At 42.2% G+C, this 21,775-nt stretch overlaps 1 protein-coding gene across 1 annotated transcript in view; it reads left to right on the forward strand.

Annotated features, from left to right (window-relative positions):
- The window catches only part of OCA2 (OCA2 melanosomal transmembrane protein), a 229,932-nt gene that overhangs the window by 160,444 nt on the left and 47,713 nt on the right, over positions 1-21,775 (forward strand). Inside the window, exons 20-21 of the mRNA XM_030201311.1 lie at positions 15,502-15,561; positions 20,676-20,780. Of these exons, the coding sequence (XP_030057171.1) occupies positions 15,502-15,561; positions 20,676-20,780 (165 nt within the window). The remainder of the gene's footprint in view (positions 1-15,501; positions 15,562-20,675; positions 20,781-21,775) is intronic.

Genomic DNA, 21,775 nt, shown 5'->3' on the forward strand with positions numbered 1-21,775 from the left:
GCATATTTTTCTCAGCCTGGCAAAACACCACCCAGAAACCAAATTAAGCAAAGAATAGTGAATCATCAAGCCTTGCAGGGGTTGAGTCTTCGGGCCTCCTGCAAATATAGGAGATTCTTGTGGTCACTGTGAATGTATGCTTAGCACCCTTAAGAAGATGGCACCATTCTTCCAGTAACTAAAGATATAAATCCAGGGACACTGGTTCCAATTCTTTTTAACTCAACTTATAAATACAGAATCAGTTGTTCAAAAAGTAAGTCAAAGATTATCTCATATAAAGAGGAGATCGCCTCAAGAATAAGCTCCTCCCAGTAAATTTCAACATGGGATAAAAGCTACACTTTCTTCATCATAGGCGTTTTTCTCAAATTCCTCTTACTTTTTATAAAACAAAGTTTTTTTTGAAAGTCATTTTCTAATGCTCAAAAAAAGCCACTCTGCCAAATGTACTATATCTAATAGTTCAACTTAGCTTTGGCTGGCTGTAGGCTTTTTCCTCTTAAAACCGTGGTTTAACTGTGGTCAACGGTCCCGTTTCACATAATGCTGCTTCAGGACCACAGCCATATAATCACCCGGTTCTTTGAATTTCCTATACAAAAAGAGGGAACATTTATAATCCTCATTTACTTCCTAATTAAACAGTCCATTTAATTCTTTACTTACAGTCCGTACAGTCCATTCTTCCAGTGCCATTTTAGTGGCTAACATTTCTTGTTCCCTGATGGTGAGAACCTTTTGGACATAAAGGAACATGGTAGAAGCTTACTGCCTGAGCCGGATTGGGAGAGGATGGGGCCAGCCCCAATGGAAGATGCTTTGACTTCTACAAAGAAGGGTTTTTCAGGATCAGGATGTCATAGCACAAGCTCAGAAGTGAAGTCTTGTTTCAGGAGATCAAAGGCTCAAGTTGCTTCCTCAGGCCAGTCCCAGATGTTAGCTTCCTTCCAAGTTAAGGCTGTAAGTGGGGCGGCAATTGTTGATTAACCATGAATGAATTGATGATAATAATTTGCAAAGCCTAAGAAATATTGAAAGGCTCATCGCCCTAGGGGTTGAGGCCAGTCTCAAATGGTGGCTAGCTTTGGCAGGAATCATCTGATATGATGTAACCTAGAAAAGGCAATGCATCGGTTTTCATGAAGACATTGAAGAACCTGTTTTACTTGGTACCAGTTTGGGTAAGCATTTTGGAGTATAGTGTGTTATCAAGGTACACCAAAACGCAGCTATGTAGCAGGTCCTGGAAGATGGCATTCACAAAATTATGGAAGGGCTAGGGCATTCAAGAACCCAAAAAGCATAACCAGATACTCGTAATGTCCATCTCTCGTGTTAAAGGCTGTCCTCCATTCGTCTTCCTCACAGATCTGAATTAAGTTGTAGGCTCCCCTGAGATCCAACTTGGTGAAGAAGATATGGGCCCCTTGGAGACAGCCAAAATGCTTGGTTATCAAGGGAAGTTCTTACCGTGATGGCATTCAATCCTCTGTAATCAATGCAGGGGCATAGGGTGCCATTCTTCTTCCGGACAAAAAAAAAAATCCAGCCCCTGCCAGGGAGGTAGAAGCCTCTCTGCAAATTTTCTGCAATGTAGTTTGACATAGCCTGGGTCTCAGGTACTGAAAGTGGGTAAACTCTTCCCTAGGTGGTATCTTACCCGGCAGAGGTGGTCTTTTAAACTCCTTGAAGACTCTCCAAAATTGCCCAAGGAAACAGTCAAAGTTATTAAGTACTGGGTCATTCTGCTACCAAACTGGGAAGGCCCAAGCCAGGGTTTGGCCAGACAGTAAGGAAATCATGTAAGCCACACTGGCCCTATCCAAAAAAAAGTCCCTTGCTTGCAGTTTGAATGTTATCAAACATTGATTAATAAAACCCCTGCAGGTTTTGGGGCTCCCATCTTATCTAGGAGGAGCCATTAGACAGATGCCTGATGATGCGGATGCAGCTACTGTGATAGGCTGAAGGCATAGCTGGATATGGGGTTTCAGAAGTCAAGGCCTAAGGTGCTGCTGACATTTGGAGATGACCCATATGGGTAGTCAGGTCCTGCACAGAACCAGAAAGTTGCTGGACCAAGGAGTAAAAGGGGCACTCAGGGAGGACAAGGCCATAGCAGAGAGACTGAATGAATTATTTGCTTCTGTCTTTACTGAAAAAGGTGTAAGATCTACCTGTACTAGAAATAGTTTTCAAGAGTGATGATGTGAAGGAACTGAAAGAAATCTTGGTGAACCTGGAATATGTACTGAGCCAAATCTACAAATTAAAGAGTAGTAAATCACCTGACCAGATGGTATACACCCCAGAGTATTGAAAGATTTCAAACATGAAATTGCTGATCTGCTGTTAGTGGTCTGCAACCTGTCATTAAACTCATCTGTAGTCCCTGAAGATTAGAAGGTGGCAAATGTAGGGCTCTTCAGCTTGGAAAAGAGACAGCTGAGGAGGAATATGATGGAGGTCTACAAAATCTTGAGTAGTGTAGAACAGATAAATGTGAATCAATTGTTAATTTTTGAAAAGTTCTAAGAGTAGGACACACTCAATGAAGTTACATGGTAATACTTTAAAACATATAGGAGGAAATATTTTTTCACTGAACAAATAGGCTCTGGAACTCATTACCAGGTGATATGGTAACAACAGTTAGTATATCTGGTTTTAAAAAAGGGCTGGACAAGTTCCTGGAGGAGAAGTCCATAGTCTGCTGTTGAGATAGAAATGAAGAAAGCCACTGCTGTCCCTGGGATTGGTAGCATGGAATCTTGCTACCATTTGGAATTCTGCCAGGCAGAGGCATAGCCAGACCTTGACTTTTAAGGGGGAGGGGCTAAGCCCAAAGTGGGGGGGGGGGGCACATTTTACCCTGACCTGCTGCTCTTCACCCCAGCTGCAACCCCACATACCTGGGCTGGCGGGGATCCCCAAGTCCCACTAGCAGAAGCCTTCCTGTGATGATACTTGGCACTGTGCTGCCTGCCCTGCTTTCCCGCCCCAGCACGCATGCTCAATTTCATTAAAACCAAGCATGCAAGAGGGAGGGGGGGAAGCAGGACAGGCAGTGCGGTAGTGAATTTCGCCACAGGAAAGCTTCTGCTGGTGGGGCTTGGGGACCCCATCCAGCCAAACCAGCAGACTTTGGGGGCCTGAACCCAAATTGGGGGGCCCAGTCCCCCAAGACACCCTGTGCCAAGTACTTGTGATCTGAATTGGACACTGTTGGAAGCAGGATACTGGGCTAAATGGACAATTGGTCTGCCCCAGTATGGCTATTCTTATGCTCTTATGTTATATTCACTGAATTTCAGGGCCTAATTCAGGTAGCAGTGATACGTGTTTAAAACAGTGCTGATCTCCTCCGGCTGAATATTGCCTGGATACTTTTTAACTATATCTTTGTGTAGTAATCATGCATGAATTGACGCATATGTTTTTTATTGTTCTTATTTCTCTTTTACAGTTGATATAATACTTTTAATAAATTCCTGATGTAGGCTTGCACCAAAATATGGCCATGTCAGGTTTTATTCTTCAATATCTTTTGATATGTATAACATTTATATTTGTAGAACTTCCTATTTGTAATATTTCATATATAGATTAATTAAATATTTTACTTTTTGTGCTGTATTTCTGCTGAACTTGAGTAGTTTATATCCCTGTATTTTGCATTGATTCTCTGAAAAGTGTGGTGTGGTTTTCCACTATTTCCTTTCTCATACATGACAAGGCATGCAAAACCCTAAAAAGACAGTATTGTTTTTAGCATGTCGGCCCATTCTGCATATTTCACATATGCAGGCTTCTGCCTTTGAAAAAATTCACAGTTTAATACTTCAGCTTCAAAGAATGCAAACTGTTTAAGTTCATTCTTATGATGTTTTGCTAAAAAATACATTGCAAAACTATTTCTGTTTTTTAAAATAATGCTGTTAATGTGTGGGAATTATTACCCGACATGCACATAAGATTACAGTTACTGTTGAAGATTAATTATATTCACACAATACAACAGGAAGTTCCATTATTTTGTCAGCAAGATTTGGCTTCAACAATTCTTTTTCTGTACAAAGATTTCACTAACAAAAGTAATGTCAAGGTTAGAAAATATGATGTGCCTAAAATATGAATAAATGACTTAGGATCAGATTTTCTGTGGTGCTGTTTTTATTTATTCATTTATTTATTTATCTATTTATTTTATTATTAATCTTTGTTTAGTGCCTTTTTAAAGAAATCTGATGATAAAACAGCTTTGAAACAACTTCAGAATAATACAGAGATTGTCATCAGACATACTGATAAGGGTGGAACTGTCTTTGTTTGGGACAAGATGGATTAAATTAATAAAGCTTTACATCAATTATCAGATTCTTCAATGTATCAATGTTTTGAGCAAGACCCTTTGGATAGCTTTTTAGAGCAGATTAGTCAGGTGACTTTGAAAGCTATGATTGTTGGCTTCTTGTCTAATAATGAATTTTGATATTTAAATCATCAAAAGGCAAAAATTCCAATTTTCTATTTGCTCCCTAAGATCCATAAAACCTTGATACACCCTCCTGGCCGTCCAATTGTGTGTGCCTGAGATTCCTTGTTGGAATAGTCTTGTAAATACGTGGATGGGTTTTTAACCCCTTTGGTTCCTTCAACTCGTTCCTATTTGAAAGACACAACTCATTTTTTAAATAAGATTTGAGAACTTCAGTATGTTCCAGAAAAAGCAGTGTTAGTAACATTGGATGTGCAATCATTGTATACTGCCATACCTCAAAGAGAAGCAATACATGTTATTCAGTCAAAATTAGATGAGACCTCATCCTCATACTTACCCACTGAATTTATTTTTAAAATAACCTCTGTGGCCTTGGAAAACTTATTTTACATTCAATGGTGATTTGTATGTGCAATTATCAGGAATAGTCATGGGTGCCTCTTTTGCCCCATTGGTGGCTAATTTATTTATGGCTGACTTGGAGGAGGAATGTGTTTATACTATGCAGTGGTTTCAGCATGTACTATGTTGGTGGCATTTCATAGGTGACATTTTTGTCATGTGATTAAATGATATTACATCTCTCCAACAATTTGTTATTGATTTGAATTATTGCCATCCTACAATTAAATGTCAGTGTATGCACCATCAAATAAATTGTTTTCTTGATGTGAAAGTTACAAAGAAGGCTGGCCGATTTGAAACAAGTATATATTCAAAGCCAACAGACCACAACACTTTGTTTTCTTATGCAAGTATGCATCCATTCCATACTAAAACTAGTCTGCCTTGCACTCAGTTTTTACATCATCGTCGGATCTGTGATTCCACTATTAAATATGAAGAATCGGATGAAATTTTGAAAGTGAAATTAAGAGAGAGAGGTTATCCTACTAAGATCATAAAGCAGGCATTTAAAAGATTAATGACAGAGATCTGCTTAAAGAGAAAAATGAGCTGACACAAGAAGCGGTAATCTTCTGCATGTTAAAATATACAGATGCTTCTCCTAAGATAGCTAAAGTAATTCAGAAACATTGGCAAGTTTGTCTGTACGTAAAACTTTTGAACAAGCTTATTGTATGGTTTCATTTTCTCATAATATCAATCTTTCAGACATGCTTTGCCATTCAGATGTCTGGACCCAGCATGACAGAGGATGGATTGGATATTATAAGTGCGATAAATTTGTCATCTGTGCAGTAACTGTGGAAGTTACATCTTTTTGAGATGACAATAACAAGAAATAGATTTCAATGCGGTATTATACATCATGTATTTCTAAAGTGGTGATTTATTTGATCTGCTGTCCTTGTGATTTAAAATACATTGGTCAGACAAAACACATACTGAAGACAAGGCTGATTGAGAATAAGCACTGTATTGCCACCAGTAGGGTTGAATCACCCTTGGTTAAACACTGCCAAGAATTTCATCACACATTTGATCAGTTGAAATGTTTTGCGATTGATTGGATTCCAGATAGTGGCTGAAGAGGTAATATTTCTCATATTCTTCATCAAAGGGAACAACGTTGGATTTACCAATTATGTACTGTGACCCCCTTTGGGCTTAATGGTCCATTAGAATGGGAAGCTGATTATTGATTGGCTGTTCTATGAATTGAATGATGTCATTACACTTGTTACGTTTTTGAAAGGGTTTTTAACCCACTATTGCCATTTTGTAGTCTTTTGTGGCAAAGAATATGAAACAAGAGGACACCTTGCCTAGGATTTGCATCCATTGTGCTTTTCTGCTAAAAGATGTTGAGCTAAATGATGTCTGAATATGGAGTAACCCCATGCTTATTTTGGAGGCTACCAGCTGTGAAGTGTATTGTGCACATGTTTTTTTTTTAATTGTTATTTGCTCTTGCATTTTGGGTATTTTTTGATTGTAGGTAATGTCTTTTGGAGTGTTAGCTTATCTGCATTAGTGTATGGTTGACTGTGTTTTTTGGGGAACATAGTTTTTTCTTGCTTTTGTTTCTGAGAGTTGTTTTCTATGTTCTTTTTTTCCAGAAACGCTTACTAAAACCTGTTATACAAGCCCAATTCAGGACAGATACTATGTAGTGCCTCCTGGGGCAGTTGAGATTTCATTTATTTAATGTTATTAATTTTTGCAGGGAGCTAACACTCACAGGCATTCTTTAGCAAAATGTTTGTTTTTGATATTTAGTGATAGTTTGTTACTTGCAATGTCAGCACACAGGACACATTAAAATGTTTTAACGGACAGCACAGAGGTTAAGTAGAGTTGGGACATGTAGATAGATATACTAACCCACGGGATTTTCCATGGGTTATTGGCATGCTGTTTGCTAACCATACAAATAAGATGGGTAGGAAAATTGTACAGAATATTCAGCTACTATACGGGTAGCCTATGTGGTTTACTTTAGGAATTGTTTTCAGCTGTCCTAAAGTAAATGCATAGGCTATCTGTATAGTGGCTATCATCACTATAGAGGCATTTCTGTAAATGGGTGCCCTGGTGCATGATAAAAGCCCATTCTATAACAGCACCTTGGTGCAGAAGCGTAGCGAGGGCAGCTGACACCCAGGGCGGTTCGCTGCTGCGCCCCCCCCGGAGCGCGAACGCACCCCCCCCCCCGGAGCATGCAACCCCTCCCAGGAGCGCAGTCTTACCAAGGGGGGGGGCGGGCGGGAGGACCACTCCGCCCCGAGTGCAGTCGCTGGGAGCTGCGTCGGCTCCGTTGGTTCCGGGGCAGAGAGAGCAGTGAACAAGTGGAGATGACACCCCCCCAGCGGCGTGCACCCGGGGCGGACCACCCCACCGCCCCCCCTTCCTACACCACTGCCTTTGTGCCCAGGTTCTGTTATAAAAAAACTAGCATAGAGACAATGCAACAGGCTCACCTCCAGCTTCTCCCTTCCCTGTCACAGTGTCCCGCCCTCACGGAAACAGGAAATATATCATCGCAGAAGGCGAGACACTGTGTGAGGGAACGGAGAAGCTGGAGGCGAGCCCGCTGTGTTGTCTTCTTCACTGCCGTCGCTGCGACTGAAAGTAAAAGGGTTAAACGTCGGGGGGGGGGGGCAGGAAGGAACAGAGGGGAGGGCTGTCGGGGAGCTGAGGGAGGGCAGGGAGAACACTGGACATGGATGGGAGGGGAGGGCAGGGGAAGGGGAGAGAAGAGATTGCTGGACATGGAGAGGAGGGCAGGGGGAGAGAAGAGATCGCTGGACATGGAGAGGAGGGCAGGGGGAGAGAAGAGATCACTGGAGAGGAGGGGAGGGAAGGGGAGAGAGGACAGTTGCTGGATATGGATGAATGGAGGGGGCAGGGGAGAATGGAGAGTTGCTGGACATGGATGGATGGAGGGGGAGGGCAGGGGAGAGAGGAGAATTGCTGGACATGGATGGATGAATGGGGGCAGGGGAGAGAGGAAATTTGCTGGATATGGGTGGATTGAGGAGAGGGCAGGGGAGAATGGAGAGTTGCTGGACATGGATGGATGGAGGGGAGGGAAGTCAGGAAGGAGATGCACATGGATGGAGAGGAGGGAAGAGAGGAGAAATGCTGGACATGGATGGAGTGGAGGGTAGGAAAGAGGAGAAATATTGGACAAGGATGGAGGGAAGGAAAGGAAGGAGATGCACACGGATGGAAGGGATAGAGGAGAAATGCTGGACATGGATGGAGGGGAGAGAAGACAGAGGAAGTAGATACACATGGATAGAGGGTAGGGGAGGGAAGTGAGGAGAAATGCTGGATATGGATGGAGGGGAAATTGCTGAATTTAAGGGCTGGATCGGAACACTTTGAGGGTAGATGCTGAAACTGGAGGAAGGATAGGGACAGGGCTACAGATGGTAGACAGGACGCATAAGGACACAGGAGGATGGTGGACATGGTGAGAGAAAAATTATCAAATGGGAAGAAGACACTTCATAAAACAGAAGACACTGGGACAAAAACGAATAGAAAAACTAAATGAACAAAGGTAGAAAAAAGTATTTTATTCAGAATTTATTAATTGGAATATGTCAGCTTTTGGAAATGTGCATCTGTGATATTTTGTATATAAGTTTCAATTTTTCTAGTATTGCTGCATGCTGAGTCTGACTTCTTGAGGTAACTTTGCAGTTCAGTATTTTGCCTTCATATTTTTTATTTCTAGTTCCTGGTGTCATATCTGTTGTGTCATGTGTTTTTCATGTGTGATCAAGGTGCAGTATTCTGCTAGCATATAGTATTCGCAGCCCCTTTTTTTGTTTTCACTAGGTAGTGTACTGGTGTTTTAGAGCCTGTTGTAATTACAGTGCTGCCTTTCCACGCATAAGGTTGTAGCTCGTCCTGTCCTTGGAATTAGTGCTCTTATGGTTTGGTAAGGTTATGAGTGTGTTTTTGCACAAGTTTGTGTGTAGTGTTTTGCAGTGGAGAGATTGTGTGTTGGCCTTACTGAGGTGACACCAAAACATCAGAAAGGGTTTTAGAGCCTAAATCATGACACATTACCTCTTGAAGGATCTACATATAGAGCTTATGCATTTCTAAGGTCTACACTGGCATGGTATGGGAAAGGGGGTGGAGAAATACTACTGGAGAGGAAGAGGGAGTTCTGAATAAGGAGGAAAGAAGGAAGGAAGGAAGGGAGAAGGAGCTGGCTTTTTTGGGAATAACCATAATGAATATGTATGAGATCTCATACATATTTATTACGGTTATTTGCAAAAAAAGCCAGCTCTTTCTCCCTTCATTCCTTCCTCCATATTAGCATATTCATTTGCATATATATGCAAATGAATATGCTAATATTCCCCGCCCCATCCTTTGCCCCACCAAATGAAACAGTCAAACTACGCCCATACTCTGCACCTAACTCTAGGCACATCCATTTATGCCAAGTAAAACTTGATGTAAATATTAGCGCCTAAAGGGTTCTTTTACTAAGGTGCATCTAAAAGTGGTCTGCACTGGTGTAGGCACGTGTTTTGGACATGCACTGGTCCATTTCCTCAGCGTGCCTTTAAAAAAAGGCATTTTTTTGTGCTGGAAAATGGATGTGCGGCAAAATTAAAACCAGCTTGCGTCCATTTTTGGCCTGAGACCTTACCCCCACTCACTGACTTAGCGATAAGGTCTCACGCGCTAACTGGGTGGTAAGGGTTCCACTTGCGTAAACTGCCGATTACCACCAGGTAAGTGGTAGACAATAGAAAATATTTTCTACCGTGTGTTTTGGGTGCATGCCAAAAATGGAATTGCCACCCGGGGCACATGTCACGGTTGTGCCCATGTTTCATGCTCTCCTTCCTCTCACCACCTGGTGGCTGCAATGGACTGTCTGTCACCCGTTCCAGATTTAAGCCCAATCCGGTCCGGATCTTCCGAGCTGCCAGACTTGCTTTGGTTGAACCTACACAGCACCCGTTGTTGCCTGGTGATTGCTGTAGCTGAGCCTCAGCTGCTGCTGGGCTTAATAGCCATTTTGAAACCTTTCTGCTTTGCCTTTGCATCGCCTTAGGCCCTGGTTTGTTGGTGCTTGTTGCACTTCTGCTTTGTGTGGGTTCTTGCCTGAAATTCTTGTCTGTTTTCAGTTAGTCTATGTGTGGTTAAATTAGGTTGTGGTTTGTTTTCTAGTCTTGTCTCTGGGTTATAGTTTTGTGTTTAGTCCTTGTCCGCTTGTGTCTTAGTGGCTGCTCTGCAGCTTTCAGTTCTCTTCTGTGTCTTGTTAATCAGTGTTTTGTTCCCTGTTTTAGTGGCTGCTTGCAGCTTTCAGTCCTGTCCTTTAGCTTATCCTTTCCCTGTCTTGCTGCCCCTGTATATTCCTTTCCCCTCTGACCCTCAGTCCCTGTTCAGCCTAGTTGGGATCCTGTTCCTGCCCTGTCCTATAAGTCCTGCCAGCCGCCTGCAGCCAGGGGCTCAACTCCTGGTGAAAGGTGGCCATGTGCAGGTGAAGCCTAACTGTTTGTCAGAGTTCTGCCCTGTCTCTGGTGTTGGGTGGTTTTGCCTGCCACTGCCACTCCTCGGCAGTGGCCCAAAGACTCACAAACCTAGTTCCAGTTTTAAAAACGTGACAGCACATTGTAGCCGGGCGGTAGTGGCAATTTGGCATGCGTTGGACATGCGTAGGCGCCTAGGCACCTTAGTAAAAGGGCCCCAAAGCTAGGTACGGAGCAGCTGTATTCTATGACCATGCGCATAGATTTTCAGAACGCTCATGGTCTGCCCATGCATGGCCACGCCCCCTTTTTGGCAGCACAAATTAGAATTGACCTGCACCACTTTACAGAATAACCCTAGCAAGTGGTGCGCATAAATTCTAATTTATGCCAATTATTGTTAATAATTGCTTCTTAAGTGGTAATTATCAGTGCTGATTGTCTTGTTAAGTAATTAAATTGCATGTGCAAATCCAGGATATGACTGGATTAGTACGCACAATTCCAGTCACACTATATAGTATCTGGGGTGTAAGGTATGAGCACATACTAGCCCTATAGCTGGTGTAAATGCCCATGTCTAGTTCTGTGTAGGAACATACAAAAATTATAGTATTCTATAGTTTACATATATACTTGTGTACGCCATTCATGTTCTGCCCAAACTCCTATCATGTACACACCACCACTGGCAAAGTGCATGCTATCAAATCATGGTGCATACTATTCTACTAGTTGGTATTCTGTAAGAAGTCATTAACATTGACATTCACACTCTATCTGTACAACCACACTTACCAACTGAGCTCAACTGAACCAAACTATCCTTTAACGACATCCCCAGAGCGGTTTTATCTTCATCACCCAAACCCTTCCCCCGCAGCTAGTTGGTGACACCTAGCTGTAATTCTTCCCAGCATTACATAAGTGCATAAGTATTGCCATACTGGGAAAGACCAAAGGTCCATCAAGCCCAGAATCCTGTTTCCAACAGTGGCCAATCCAGGTTACAAATACCTGGCAAGATCCCAAGAAAGTACAAAACATTTTATACTGCTTATCCCAGAAATAGTGGATTTTCCCCAAGTCCATTTAATAATGGTGTATGGACTTTTCCTTTAGGAAGCCGTCCATACCGTTTTTAAACTTCGCTAAGCTAACTGCTTTTACTACATTCTCTGGCAATGAATTCCAGAGTTTAATTACACATTGAGTGAAAACGTTTCTCTGATTCATTTTAAATTTACTACATTGTAGCTTCATCGCATACCCCCTAGTCCTAGTATTTTTGGAAAGCGTGAACAGATGCTTCACATCTACCCGTTCACTCATTATTTTATAGACCTACTACTACTACTACTTAACATTTCTAGAGCGCTACTAGGGTTACGCAGCGCTGTACAGTTTAACAAAGGACAGTCCCTGCTCAAAAGAGCTTACAATCTAAAATGCGAAATGTCAAGTGTCAAATCATATCTCCCCTCAGCCGCCTTTTCTCCAAGCTGAAGAGCCCTAGCTGCTTTAGCCTTTACTCATAGGGAAGTCATTCCATCCCCTTTATCATTTTCGTCGCCCTTCTCTGCACCTTTCCTAATTCTACTATATCTTTTTTGAGATGCGGCAACCAGAATTGAACACAATATTCAAGGTGCGATCGCACCATGTATTGATACAAAGGCATTATAACATCCTCATTTTTGTTTTCCATTCCTTTCCTAATAATACCTAACATTCTATTTGCTTTCTTAGCCGCAGCAGCACACTGAACAGAAGGTTTCAACGTATCATCAACGATGACACCTAAATCCCTTTCTTGGTCCATGACTCCTAACGTAGAACCTTGCATGACGTAGCTATAATTGGGGTTCCTCTTTCCCACATGCATCACTTTGCACTTGCTCACATTAAACGTCATCTGCTATTTAGACACCCAGTCTCTTAAGATCCTCTTGTAATTTTTCACAATCCTTCTGCGATTTAATGACTTTAAATAACTTTGTGTCATCAGCAAATTTAATTACCTCACCAGTTACTCCCATCTGTAGGCCATTTATAAATATGTTAAAAAGCAGCGGTCCCAGCACAGAGCCCTGGGGAACCCCACTAACTACCCTTCTCCATTGAGAATACTGACCATTTAACCCTACTCTCTGTTTTCTATCTTTTAACCAGTGTTTAATCCACAGAATAACATTACCTCCTATCCTATGACTCTCCAATTTCCTCTGGAGTCTTTCATGAGGTACTTTGTCAAACGCCTTCTAAAAAATCCAGGAATACAATATCAACTGACTCACCTATATCCACATGTTTGTTCACCCCTTCAAAGAAATGCAGTAGATTGGTGAGGCAAGATTTCCCTTCACTAAATCCATGTTGACTTTGTCTCATTAATCCATGCTTTTGAATATGCTATGTAATTTTGTTCTTAATAATAGTCTCTACCATTTACCCCTTGAACACCTGTGGTGACACCAAACCTTTGCTATCACTCATAGTGAGGTCACAAACAAGCCCAGAAAAAAAAACAGATTTCTTCCTATTTTTTGCTCCCCAGACACCAGTTAAAACCATCTTAGCCACCAGCTGCAACAAAAATCCTTATTGCTATTATTCCCAACCCATGAGAGGGTTGAGTGGGGCAAGAATTCTCCACAGCTAAAAAAAAGTCTACCTACACACACCATTAACATCTCACTTCAATACCCTATCTAAAATTACTCTTTGTATGCCGAAATCCTCTTCCTGCCTTCACCTTTCACATGCCCTCCTCCTCCTCCCCTGCCTTTTCTTCCAATCAATACCACTATCATTATTTCACCTGTCCATTCTATGATACTCCCTACCTCACCTTTCCACTTTCCCACCCTTGCCTCCCCCCCTCAAAAGATCCCACCCCTCCCTTTTCACCAAATCCTCTTTGTACTAGTGTGTGTTCATCTATGTTATATGACTCCCAGTTCAGCTCTGAGGACGTTCTTTACATACAAAAGTTAGTACTTAGGCGCATAAATGACTAAAATAGTGCCATTTTCATGCCGTCCTTTCACCTTCAACTAGGCAGCTCCTTAAAATATTAACCCCACAGTGTAAATAAATAAATATTGGTGCTAGAGGAGTTATATCAGTGATTTCCAAACCTGTCCTGGGGAAATCCCAGCCAGTCAGGTTTTCAGGATATCTACAATGAATATGTATGAGATAGATTTGCATACCGAGGAGCAAATACATAACTTTTTTGTTACTATTAACCGGAATGCTTGTAATGCAGGAGTTCTATAAAACAATGGCTGCTTTTGGGTCATCTTTTCTTTATTTCTTTACTAGATTACTGAATAAGTTTGAGCTCATTACTTTTTAGAGATGATTTATATGTCATATTTTAAAGACCTATGATTATTTAGCAGTGAATGCTGGTTAGTAATTCAGTCAACAGTCCCTAGGTGTTGTCAGATAAACTAAGTAATTCACTTCCTATGTGCAGTATTTGAGGAGTGCAAAGTTGTTCATAAGATTCCCTTTTTTGATTTTGAAATGACATTTTTGTGGGATTATTGCATGCTTTTATTTACATAATTGGGGTTATGCAAATATTTGCATTTACATATGTGAATAGGCTACTTGTGCAAATAGTAAATCCAAAAAGTTTCAACACCTGTCCTGAGGCACACATGAGTCATGTTCAAGTGAAAGGTGCAAGGCCAACGGAACCCCTCCCTTCCACTGACCCATTCCTCTCCCAACAAGATCATTCCTGTCCTAGAACTTTCCAACAAACAACACAATCCCCTCCCCCCTCCCCAATATTACTCCATCTCCATACCCTATACTTCTCCAGTAGCCAACAAAACATCCTGGTGGTCTAGTTGAAACAGGAGTGATCTCCAGTCACTCCTGCTCCGTCAGCTTCCGGGTTCAAAATGGTGCCTCTGACCACTAGTGATAGTCTAGTGAAGCTGCCAAATAAGTGTGTGCAGTCTAGTAGGCTATGATGACATCAGGGAGATGGAGGGGATTGAAAGATATGGGGGAGGTTGTAATGTATATGAGGGGTGGGGAGGGATAGGGGATGGTCTTGTGTTGTCTGGAGGGTTGGTATTTGAGCATCAGGGATGTCTGTGCTGGGTGGTTTAAGTGCCAGCAACTACAGTGTAGATTGCAAAATCAGCATTTGCACATGTAGTTGCTGGTACTTTCTCATGTAAAGCTCTGCAGGACGATGCTGTTTTGGTGCATGCGAATATTTATGAAATCACTGCTCTCTCCGTACATGCTGACAAATATATAGGTATTTGCCAGCATACATATAAGGTTTTGCAAAAGTCTTTATGGGGCCCTTTTACTAAGCCACGTAGGCGCCTATGCGTGCCCAACGTGTGTCAATTTTGAGTTACTGCCCGGCTACCGCGTGGGCTTCGCGGTAATTTCATTTTTGATGCGCGTCCGCTACGTATGCTGGAAAATATTTTTATTTTCTGGCTGCGGGCAGTAATCAGCATTTTATGCACATAGACCGTTACTGCATGGTTACTGCCAGGTCAACGGCTGGCGGTAAGGTCTCAGACCCAAAATGGATGCACAACAATTGTGGAGGAGTAGCCTAGTGGTTAGTGCAGTGGACTTTGATCCTGGAGAACAGAGTTCAATTCCCACTGCAGTTCCTTGTGACTCTAGGCAAGTCACTTAACCCTCCATTGCCCCTGGTACAAAATAAGTACCTGAATATATGTAAATCGCTTTGAATGCAGTTGCAAAAAACCTCAAAGGCGGTATATCCAGTCCCTTTCCCCTTTCATTTTGCCGCACGTCCATTTTCGGCAAAAATTTTAAAAAGGCATTTTTTACAGGTGCGCTGAAAAATGATTCTGCGTGCTCCCAAAACACGCATCTACACTACTGCAGGCCATTTTTCAGAGCGCCTTTGTAAAAGGCCCCCTATGTTTGGAAGAGCCTTTCGTGTGTACCAGGGAGACTGAGTACTTCCTGACTTGGATGTCTCAATTCCCCTCTCAATATCCTATGTAAAATGGGGCTTCACGTATAATGGTTTTTAACCGTTCACTTATACTTTTGATATTTTAGGCTCTGACTCATCTGCATTTAATAGACTATATTGGAGAACAGACAGCTGTTTTAATAAAGGTAAGAGCTTCTGTTATACTTTCCACTATATGCAATGTTGGGACTGAATCGGCAAACTTGGCTTACAAGAAGAATGGGCCTATCCCAGATGATTTTTAAAGCCAGAAACGTCAGGTCAATATATTGAGAGAACAAATCATTCCAAAAATTCTCCATTGTTTTCCATGAAAAGTGGTTGAAAACTGCGGAATTTTGCCATCTACTCTATTTCAAAATTCCTTTGTTCAGTAGTTTGAAACAAAACCAAAAAAAAACAGAAAAAAAAGAATTCTGATGCAGCTGGTGGAGAATGGCATGCTTATCTAACACCTCTTCCCACATGTGTTATCACACCCCTGCATGCTCTACACACTTACTTATTTAGTTAGTTAGTTTATTTGATATATTGCCAATCGCCAGATGACAGCTAGGCGGTTTACAATACAAGCTCAGCAGAGCCAGGGAGAAGAAGAAAAAAAGAAAGAGAGAAAATGAAGGGGGGGGGGGGGGGGTGACAATGGTGAAAAGGCTTTACTAAACAACCAAAAATTGAGGAGTTTTTTGAATGTAGAATAGGAAGATTCAAGTTTCATACATAGATCTTGTCACGCACAACCTATATCTACACTAAAATTAGCACATCCTTCAAAACATCATTTCCACGGGCACACAACCCTCCTCATGCACACACCAACCTGACACTCTCTTCACAAACATATATCCACATACCCCCAACTAAACCCACTGCTGGTGTTAGACATGGTGAAGCCCAGAGCATAAATGTTTTTGGAGGGGCAGGATTTTGAAGCATCAAATCAACAGGCAGGATGTACTTGAGCATGTTCAGAGCTTCCTGTGACATGGAGCTCTGTGACATGCACCCCCATAACACTGACCCTTTCTACTTCCATACCGTCTCCACATAAATAACTCATACACATAACTCCTGCGGCTGGTGGTCAGCCCGGATATTCAATGTGGAGCCGTTTCAGGTGACCGGCATTGAATATCCAGTTAATTTTTTGCTGGTTTAAAGTTTAAGCTAAGTCGATATTCGAAGATAGCCAGTTATACCAGCTATTTAAGCAGCCCGATGTGGCGGCTTACAATAACCAAATATGACTTGAATATTTAGGGGTAGCCAGCTATATCATGCAATATAACCTGTTATCTCCTAGGCGCAAACCGGGAATATTCAGCAGGGGATAATTGGTTATCCCCCCCCTGTATATTGTTGGATAGCCAGTTAAGTGCCATTTAACCAGCTAGATGCCATTCCTGGCCAGTTAAATGGTTTTGAATATTGGGGGGGAGGAGGGGTTGTATTTATTTTATGCCTTTTTTTTCAGTTGTAGATCAAGGTGAGTTACATACAGGTACAATATGTATCGGGCATAGCCAGACAGTTGATTTTGGGTGGGCCTGAGCCCAAAGTGGGTAAGCATAGAATTTGACCCCCCCCCCCCCCCGGCCCCCCTCTGCTTGCTCCTCCCCCTGCCTGCAAACCCAAAATATTAAATAGTATTAAATAACCTCTAGATACCTAAAGAAAGAAACCAGGGTTACAGGAAGATCGAAGAAAGTTAGGGGGACAGAAGGAACAGAATGAAATCCTGGGACCCAACAAGCGATAGTCTTGGTTGGGTTCAGAACAAGTCTGTGAGCAGCAATAAACCACTTAGACATATCCTGGACAAATTTGTTGTTAAGTCAGTGGCAGACTTGTCTACTAAGTTGTGAAAATGTGATAAGGCCTTCCGTGGCGACAGACCAAAATATAGTGGTGGCAGAAGGGGTAAGTAGGACAATTAATGAAACACTGCTCAGCCAAATCAAAGAAATAGTACAGTCTCCTGAAAACTCCTCTCTACAGGAAATATTAAAGATATATCATCTGTATAAGAAAAGTACGTTACATCAAAAGGACTAAGTACAGGTTGTATTTTGCTCAAATATACATTAAAAAGAACTGGAGAAAGTGGTGAGCCTTGGTGGGACTCCACAACTTTGATGCAGATTTATTCCACACTACCTACAAGATGCAATGTTTCAAAAATCCAGAAACCCACTGTAAGACTGTATCTGAAATTCCAAACTGAGAAAATCTCCCTAACAAGATGTCATGACTGACCAAGTCAAAGGCAGCTAACAAGTCTAGGCGCATAATCAAGGTTGGTATACCTTTGTCCAAGTTGATTCAGATTCTCAAATTTGTCAGTAAGGCCAGTAAGATAGTTTTGGTGCTATAAATTAGGACAAAATCCCGACCGTTTAGAATCTAATATTTGGTAGTAAAAAGATAATCTTGTAATTGTAGTCCTACCACTGCATCTACAAGCTTTGCCAAGAATGGAATATTAGCTACTGGTCTATAGTTGGAACAAAGATTTGAGTTAATATTAGAACTCTTCAGCAATGGGGTCAGCAAGATATGCACCAACTGAACTTGCATATTTCCCCCAAAAACAGATTTACCAACTGAGTGAGCGTAGGCACCAGATGTGAAGGCATAGATTTCAGAATCTTAGCTGGGCAGGGATCCAATTGACAGGACCCTTTTGCAAACTTTGTAAGTAATTTTATTATTAACACCTCATCTACAATAAAAAAGGAATTCCAGACCCAATCAACCGGAACTCTAGAGGAAACCACATCGGTCTGAACCCCATCTAACCCTATTTCTATCTTTCCTTTAGAGTCTTACTCTTTATCTAGTTCCCCTTGAATTTCAGAATTTTCTCCTGAAAATATGAAGCTAAATCTTCCTGAGTAATATCTGATTGTTGAACTCACTTCTCCACTGGTGCTGACAAGCTTCCCACTTAAAACGTTCCTTAGAGGAATTTCAACTGTCCAAATTCTTATTAGAGAAATAATTTTTTCTGTAACTGAATCTCTTTTTGGTAAATATGTATCTATTATCTCCAAAGAGATTTCAACATATCTGTCTGTTCACTCTCCAAGTCCTCTCCAGTCTTCTATGTTCCTTCTTTCTTTTCCTCAACTCCTTGGACGTGGGAGTTGATGAACCACACTATGTAATCCAGATTGAAATGTTTCATTCCATATTTGCAATGATATATTAGAGGAAGATGTTGCGAATTGAGAAAAGCGTTTTTCAACCACTGACCACAATTGAGAAAAATTAATCCTACCCCTTGAAAAGATTGTAGCTCTGTCCCTATAATGTGACTTATTTACTTGTAAATATAATATAAATTCATGCAAAACATGATCAGACCATAAGGATTTATGAACTGCCCAATGATCTACTAAGATACTTTGAAAAGAATCAGATGATGATATAATGCAATCTAACATGCGTCCTTGGCCTCATGTGTACTTCTTTCATTAATGATATGCAAATTAATGGTTCCAGGTGGTGATACTGGTGTACTATGACTCCAGGGATGGAGGCTGGGTGCCCTGGGAGTCCATCTATTGAGGTAGATGTTATTGGGGCTGATATTCAAAACAATTTAAGCAGGCAGGAGCCTCTCCTGCATGCTTACATTGCTTCCCACTGCCTAAGTGGGGATATTCAGCTGCAAAAAGTGGACAAGTCAGGGGAAGCACTGGGGAGGAGCCTGGGGTTATACAGATACCAGCAATTTTCAGTGCTGGCACCCACATAGCTAAGCTGCCTAATTTAGGACAGCTCAAAGCTGGCCTAAATTTGGCCGCTTAGTTATGCAGGTGCCAGCACTGAATATCAGGTAGGCATCCGCATAGTAAATATTTTTCTTATAAAACCCTCCTGATCTCCCTCCCAGCCTCCTCCTACCCCCCCCCCCCCACCACCACCATATTTCTACGACTCTCCTCTCCTCCCCCCCCCCCAAATGAACCACCCCCTCCTAATATCTAGGTAAGCCCCCACGGGTCTACCTGTCTCCCTGATGGTCCTGTGGGGGTCTTTGGGGGCAGGGTCAGCTGTCTTTCAAAATGAAGACTGAACTAGTCCCTGTTGTGCCTTCTAGAGGCTATCTGTTAATGCTGTGTAGGCTGTGGCAGAAATTTCAAGTTAGAACTATGGAGAAATGGGTTTTGTACTGTGGAAACTAGTTAATAGTAATTTTGAAAGGCAGCTGCAATGGGGCAGGAGCAAGGGGGCTGTGCTTCTACCCCCAGACCCCTGCTGGACCACCATGGAGACAGGTAGGCTGGGAGGGCACCTAGATTGGGAGGGGGAGAGGTGGGAGGGGGTACGGAGGGTTTGTTTGGTGGGAGGGACCTAGGAACATGGCAGGGGGAGGAGGGACGCTGGGAGGGTGATTGGGAGGTTTTATTTTAAAAAAATCGTTATGTGGATCCCAGCCGATATTCAACCAGGGCATGCATAACTCTCTTATGCAGTCCAGGCTGAATATCGGCTAGGCCTGCATAAGCTCTAGCAGCCTGTCCACCCCAATGTCTTGGATTTATTCAGTTTCAGAAAATTACCATCTCCCCAATATTCAGCTGGCGGCGATCAGCATTTTATTAAACACTTACTGTCGCCGGCTGAATTAACCACCAATATTCAGTGTGGCCATGTCCAGGCACCAGTATTCAGTGCCCCTAGCGGGCACTGCAGTGGACTTCAAAAACATGCTCCCAGGTACACATCTCACTATTGCTCCCTTATCTTGTCTACTGAGCCCCCCAAAACCTCCCACAGCTGTACACAATATCCTTATGGGTGAAGGGGGCACCTATATGTGGGTACAGTGAGCTTCTGGTGAGTTTTGGAGGGCTCACAGTTTCCACCACAAATGTGACAGGTAGAGGGAGATAGAGACCAGTGTTCCCCACGCCATGGTGCACTGCACTGACCACTACGCTACTCCAGGGACCTGCATTCTGCTCTAATAGACCTGACTCTGACATCTGAAGCTGTCATAGAGGTTGCTAAATCATATTTGTATTCATATTTGTTGTCAAGAAGCAAACTGACTTCATAGAAAAACATCTAAGAATTGGTTTTGAAAATACAGATTTATGCCACTTTTTGGACGTTTTTCTCTTTTGAAAATGAGCTCCATATTGAGATTTCACAATTATACTGTTAAGAGGTTTGTTTCAGAAGATTTCATTAAGTATTACATTAGGTATTTGATATTTTATGGACTATGGTCTTCATTTATCTTTGTTAGGGAGTTCCTAAGGACCATCGACTTGCCATTGCTATTATTCTTGTGGTCTGGGTCTCTGCTTTGGTGTCATCCCTAATTGATAACATTCCATTTACTGCTACAATGGTAAGTCTTTGGTATTAGTTATTTGTACTGTCCTTATTTGTTTAAAGGAACAGAAAAAGCACTAGGAGCCTTAAAAAATTATTATTATTAGCATTTGTATAGCGCTACCACATGCACGCAGCGCTGAACATCTGACACAGACAGTCCCTGCTCAATAGAGCTTACAATCTAAAAATACAGACAGACAAGACAATTAAGGGTGAGGGAAGTACTGGGTGAGAAGGAACAAGGGGAGGGCAATTGAGTAGAGGCTAGGGAGCCAAAAGCAGTGGTGAAAAATGGGTTTTCAGCATAGATTTGAAAACAGGTAGAGAAGGAGCTAGACGTACAGGCTCAGGAAGTCTATTCCAGGCATAAGGTGCCGCGAGGGAAAAGGAACGAAGCCTGGAGTTAGCAGTGGAGGAGAAGGGGGACGACAAGAGAGATTTGTCCAGAGAACGGAGTTCACGGGGAGGAATGTAGGGAGAGATGAGAGTGGAGAGGTAATGGGGGGCAGCAGAATGGATGCACTTAAAGGTCAGTAAGAGAAGTTTGAACTGTATGCGGAAGCGGACTGGGAGCCAGTGAAGTGACTTGAGGAGTGGGCTAGTGTGGGTATAACGATTTTGGCGGAAAATAAGTCGTGCTGCAGAATTTTGGACAGACTATAGAGGAGCGAGATGACTGAGTGGAAGACCAGTGAGAAGTAAATTGCAATAATCCAAGCGAGAGTTGACAAGGGACAAATCCTTTAATTTCACTGCATTGATCAATCTTGTACTATAATACATCAATCTTGTACATTATTGACCTGATACAGGTCATGTTTCAGTGCACAGTGCTTGCATCAGGGGTCATCCAGTATCTGATGTCTAATACGAGAAAACCAGCTACAGAGCTGGAAGTGCAACGATCAGAACTTTGTCCCGGCATAGCTTGCTCAAAACATGGCGTGTATTCTAAAAGTAAATGTACTCTGAGTAGGCCAACATATACAAATTATATGACACTTTTGT

This window comes from Microcaecilia unicolor, chromosome 4 (assembly GCF_901765095.1).
Source record: "Microcaecilia unicolor chromosome 4, aMicUni1.1, whole genome shotgun sequence".
In the NCBI taxonomy this organism is placed as follows: domain Eukaryota; kingdom Metazoa; phylum Chordata; class Amphibia; order Gymnophiona; family Siphonopidae; genus Microcaecilia; species Microcaecilia unicolor.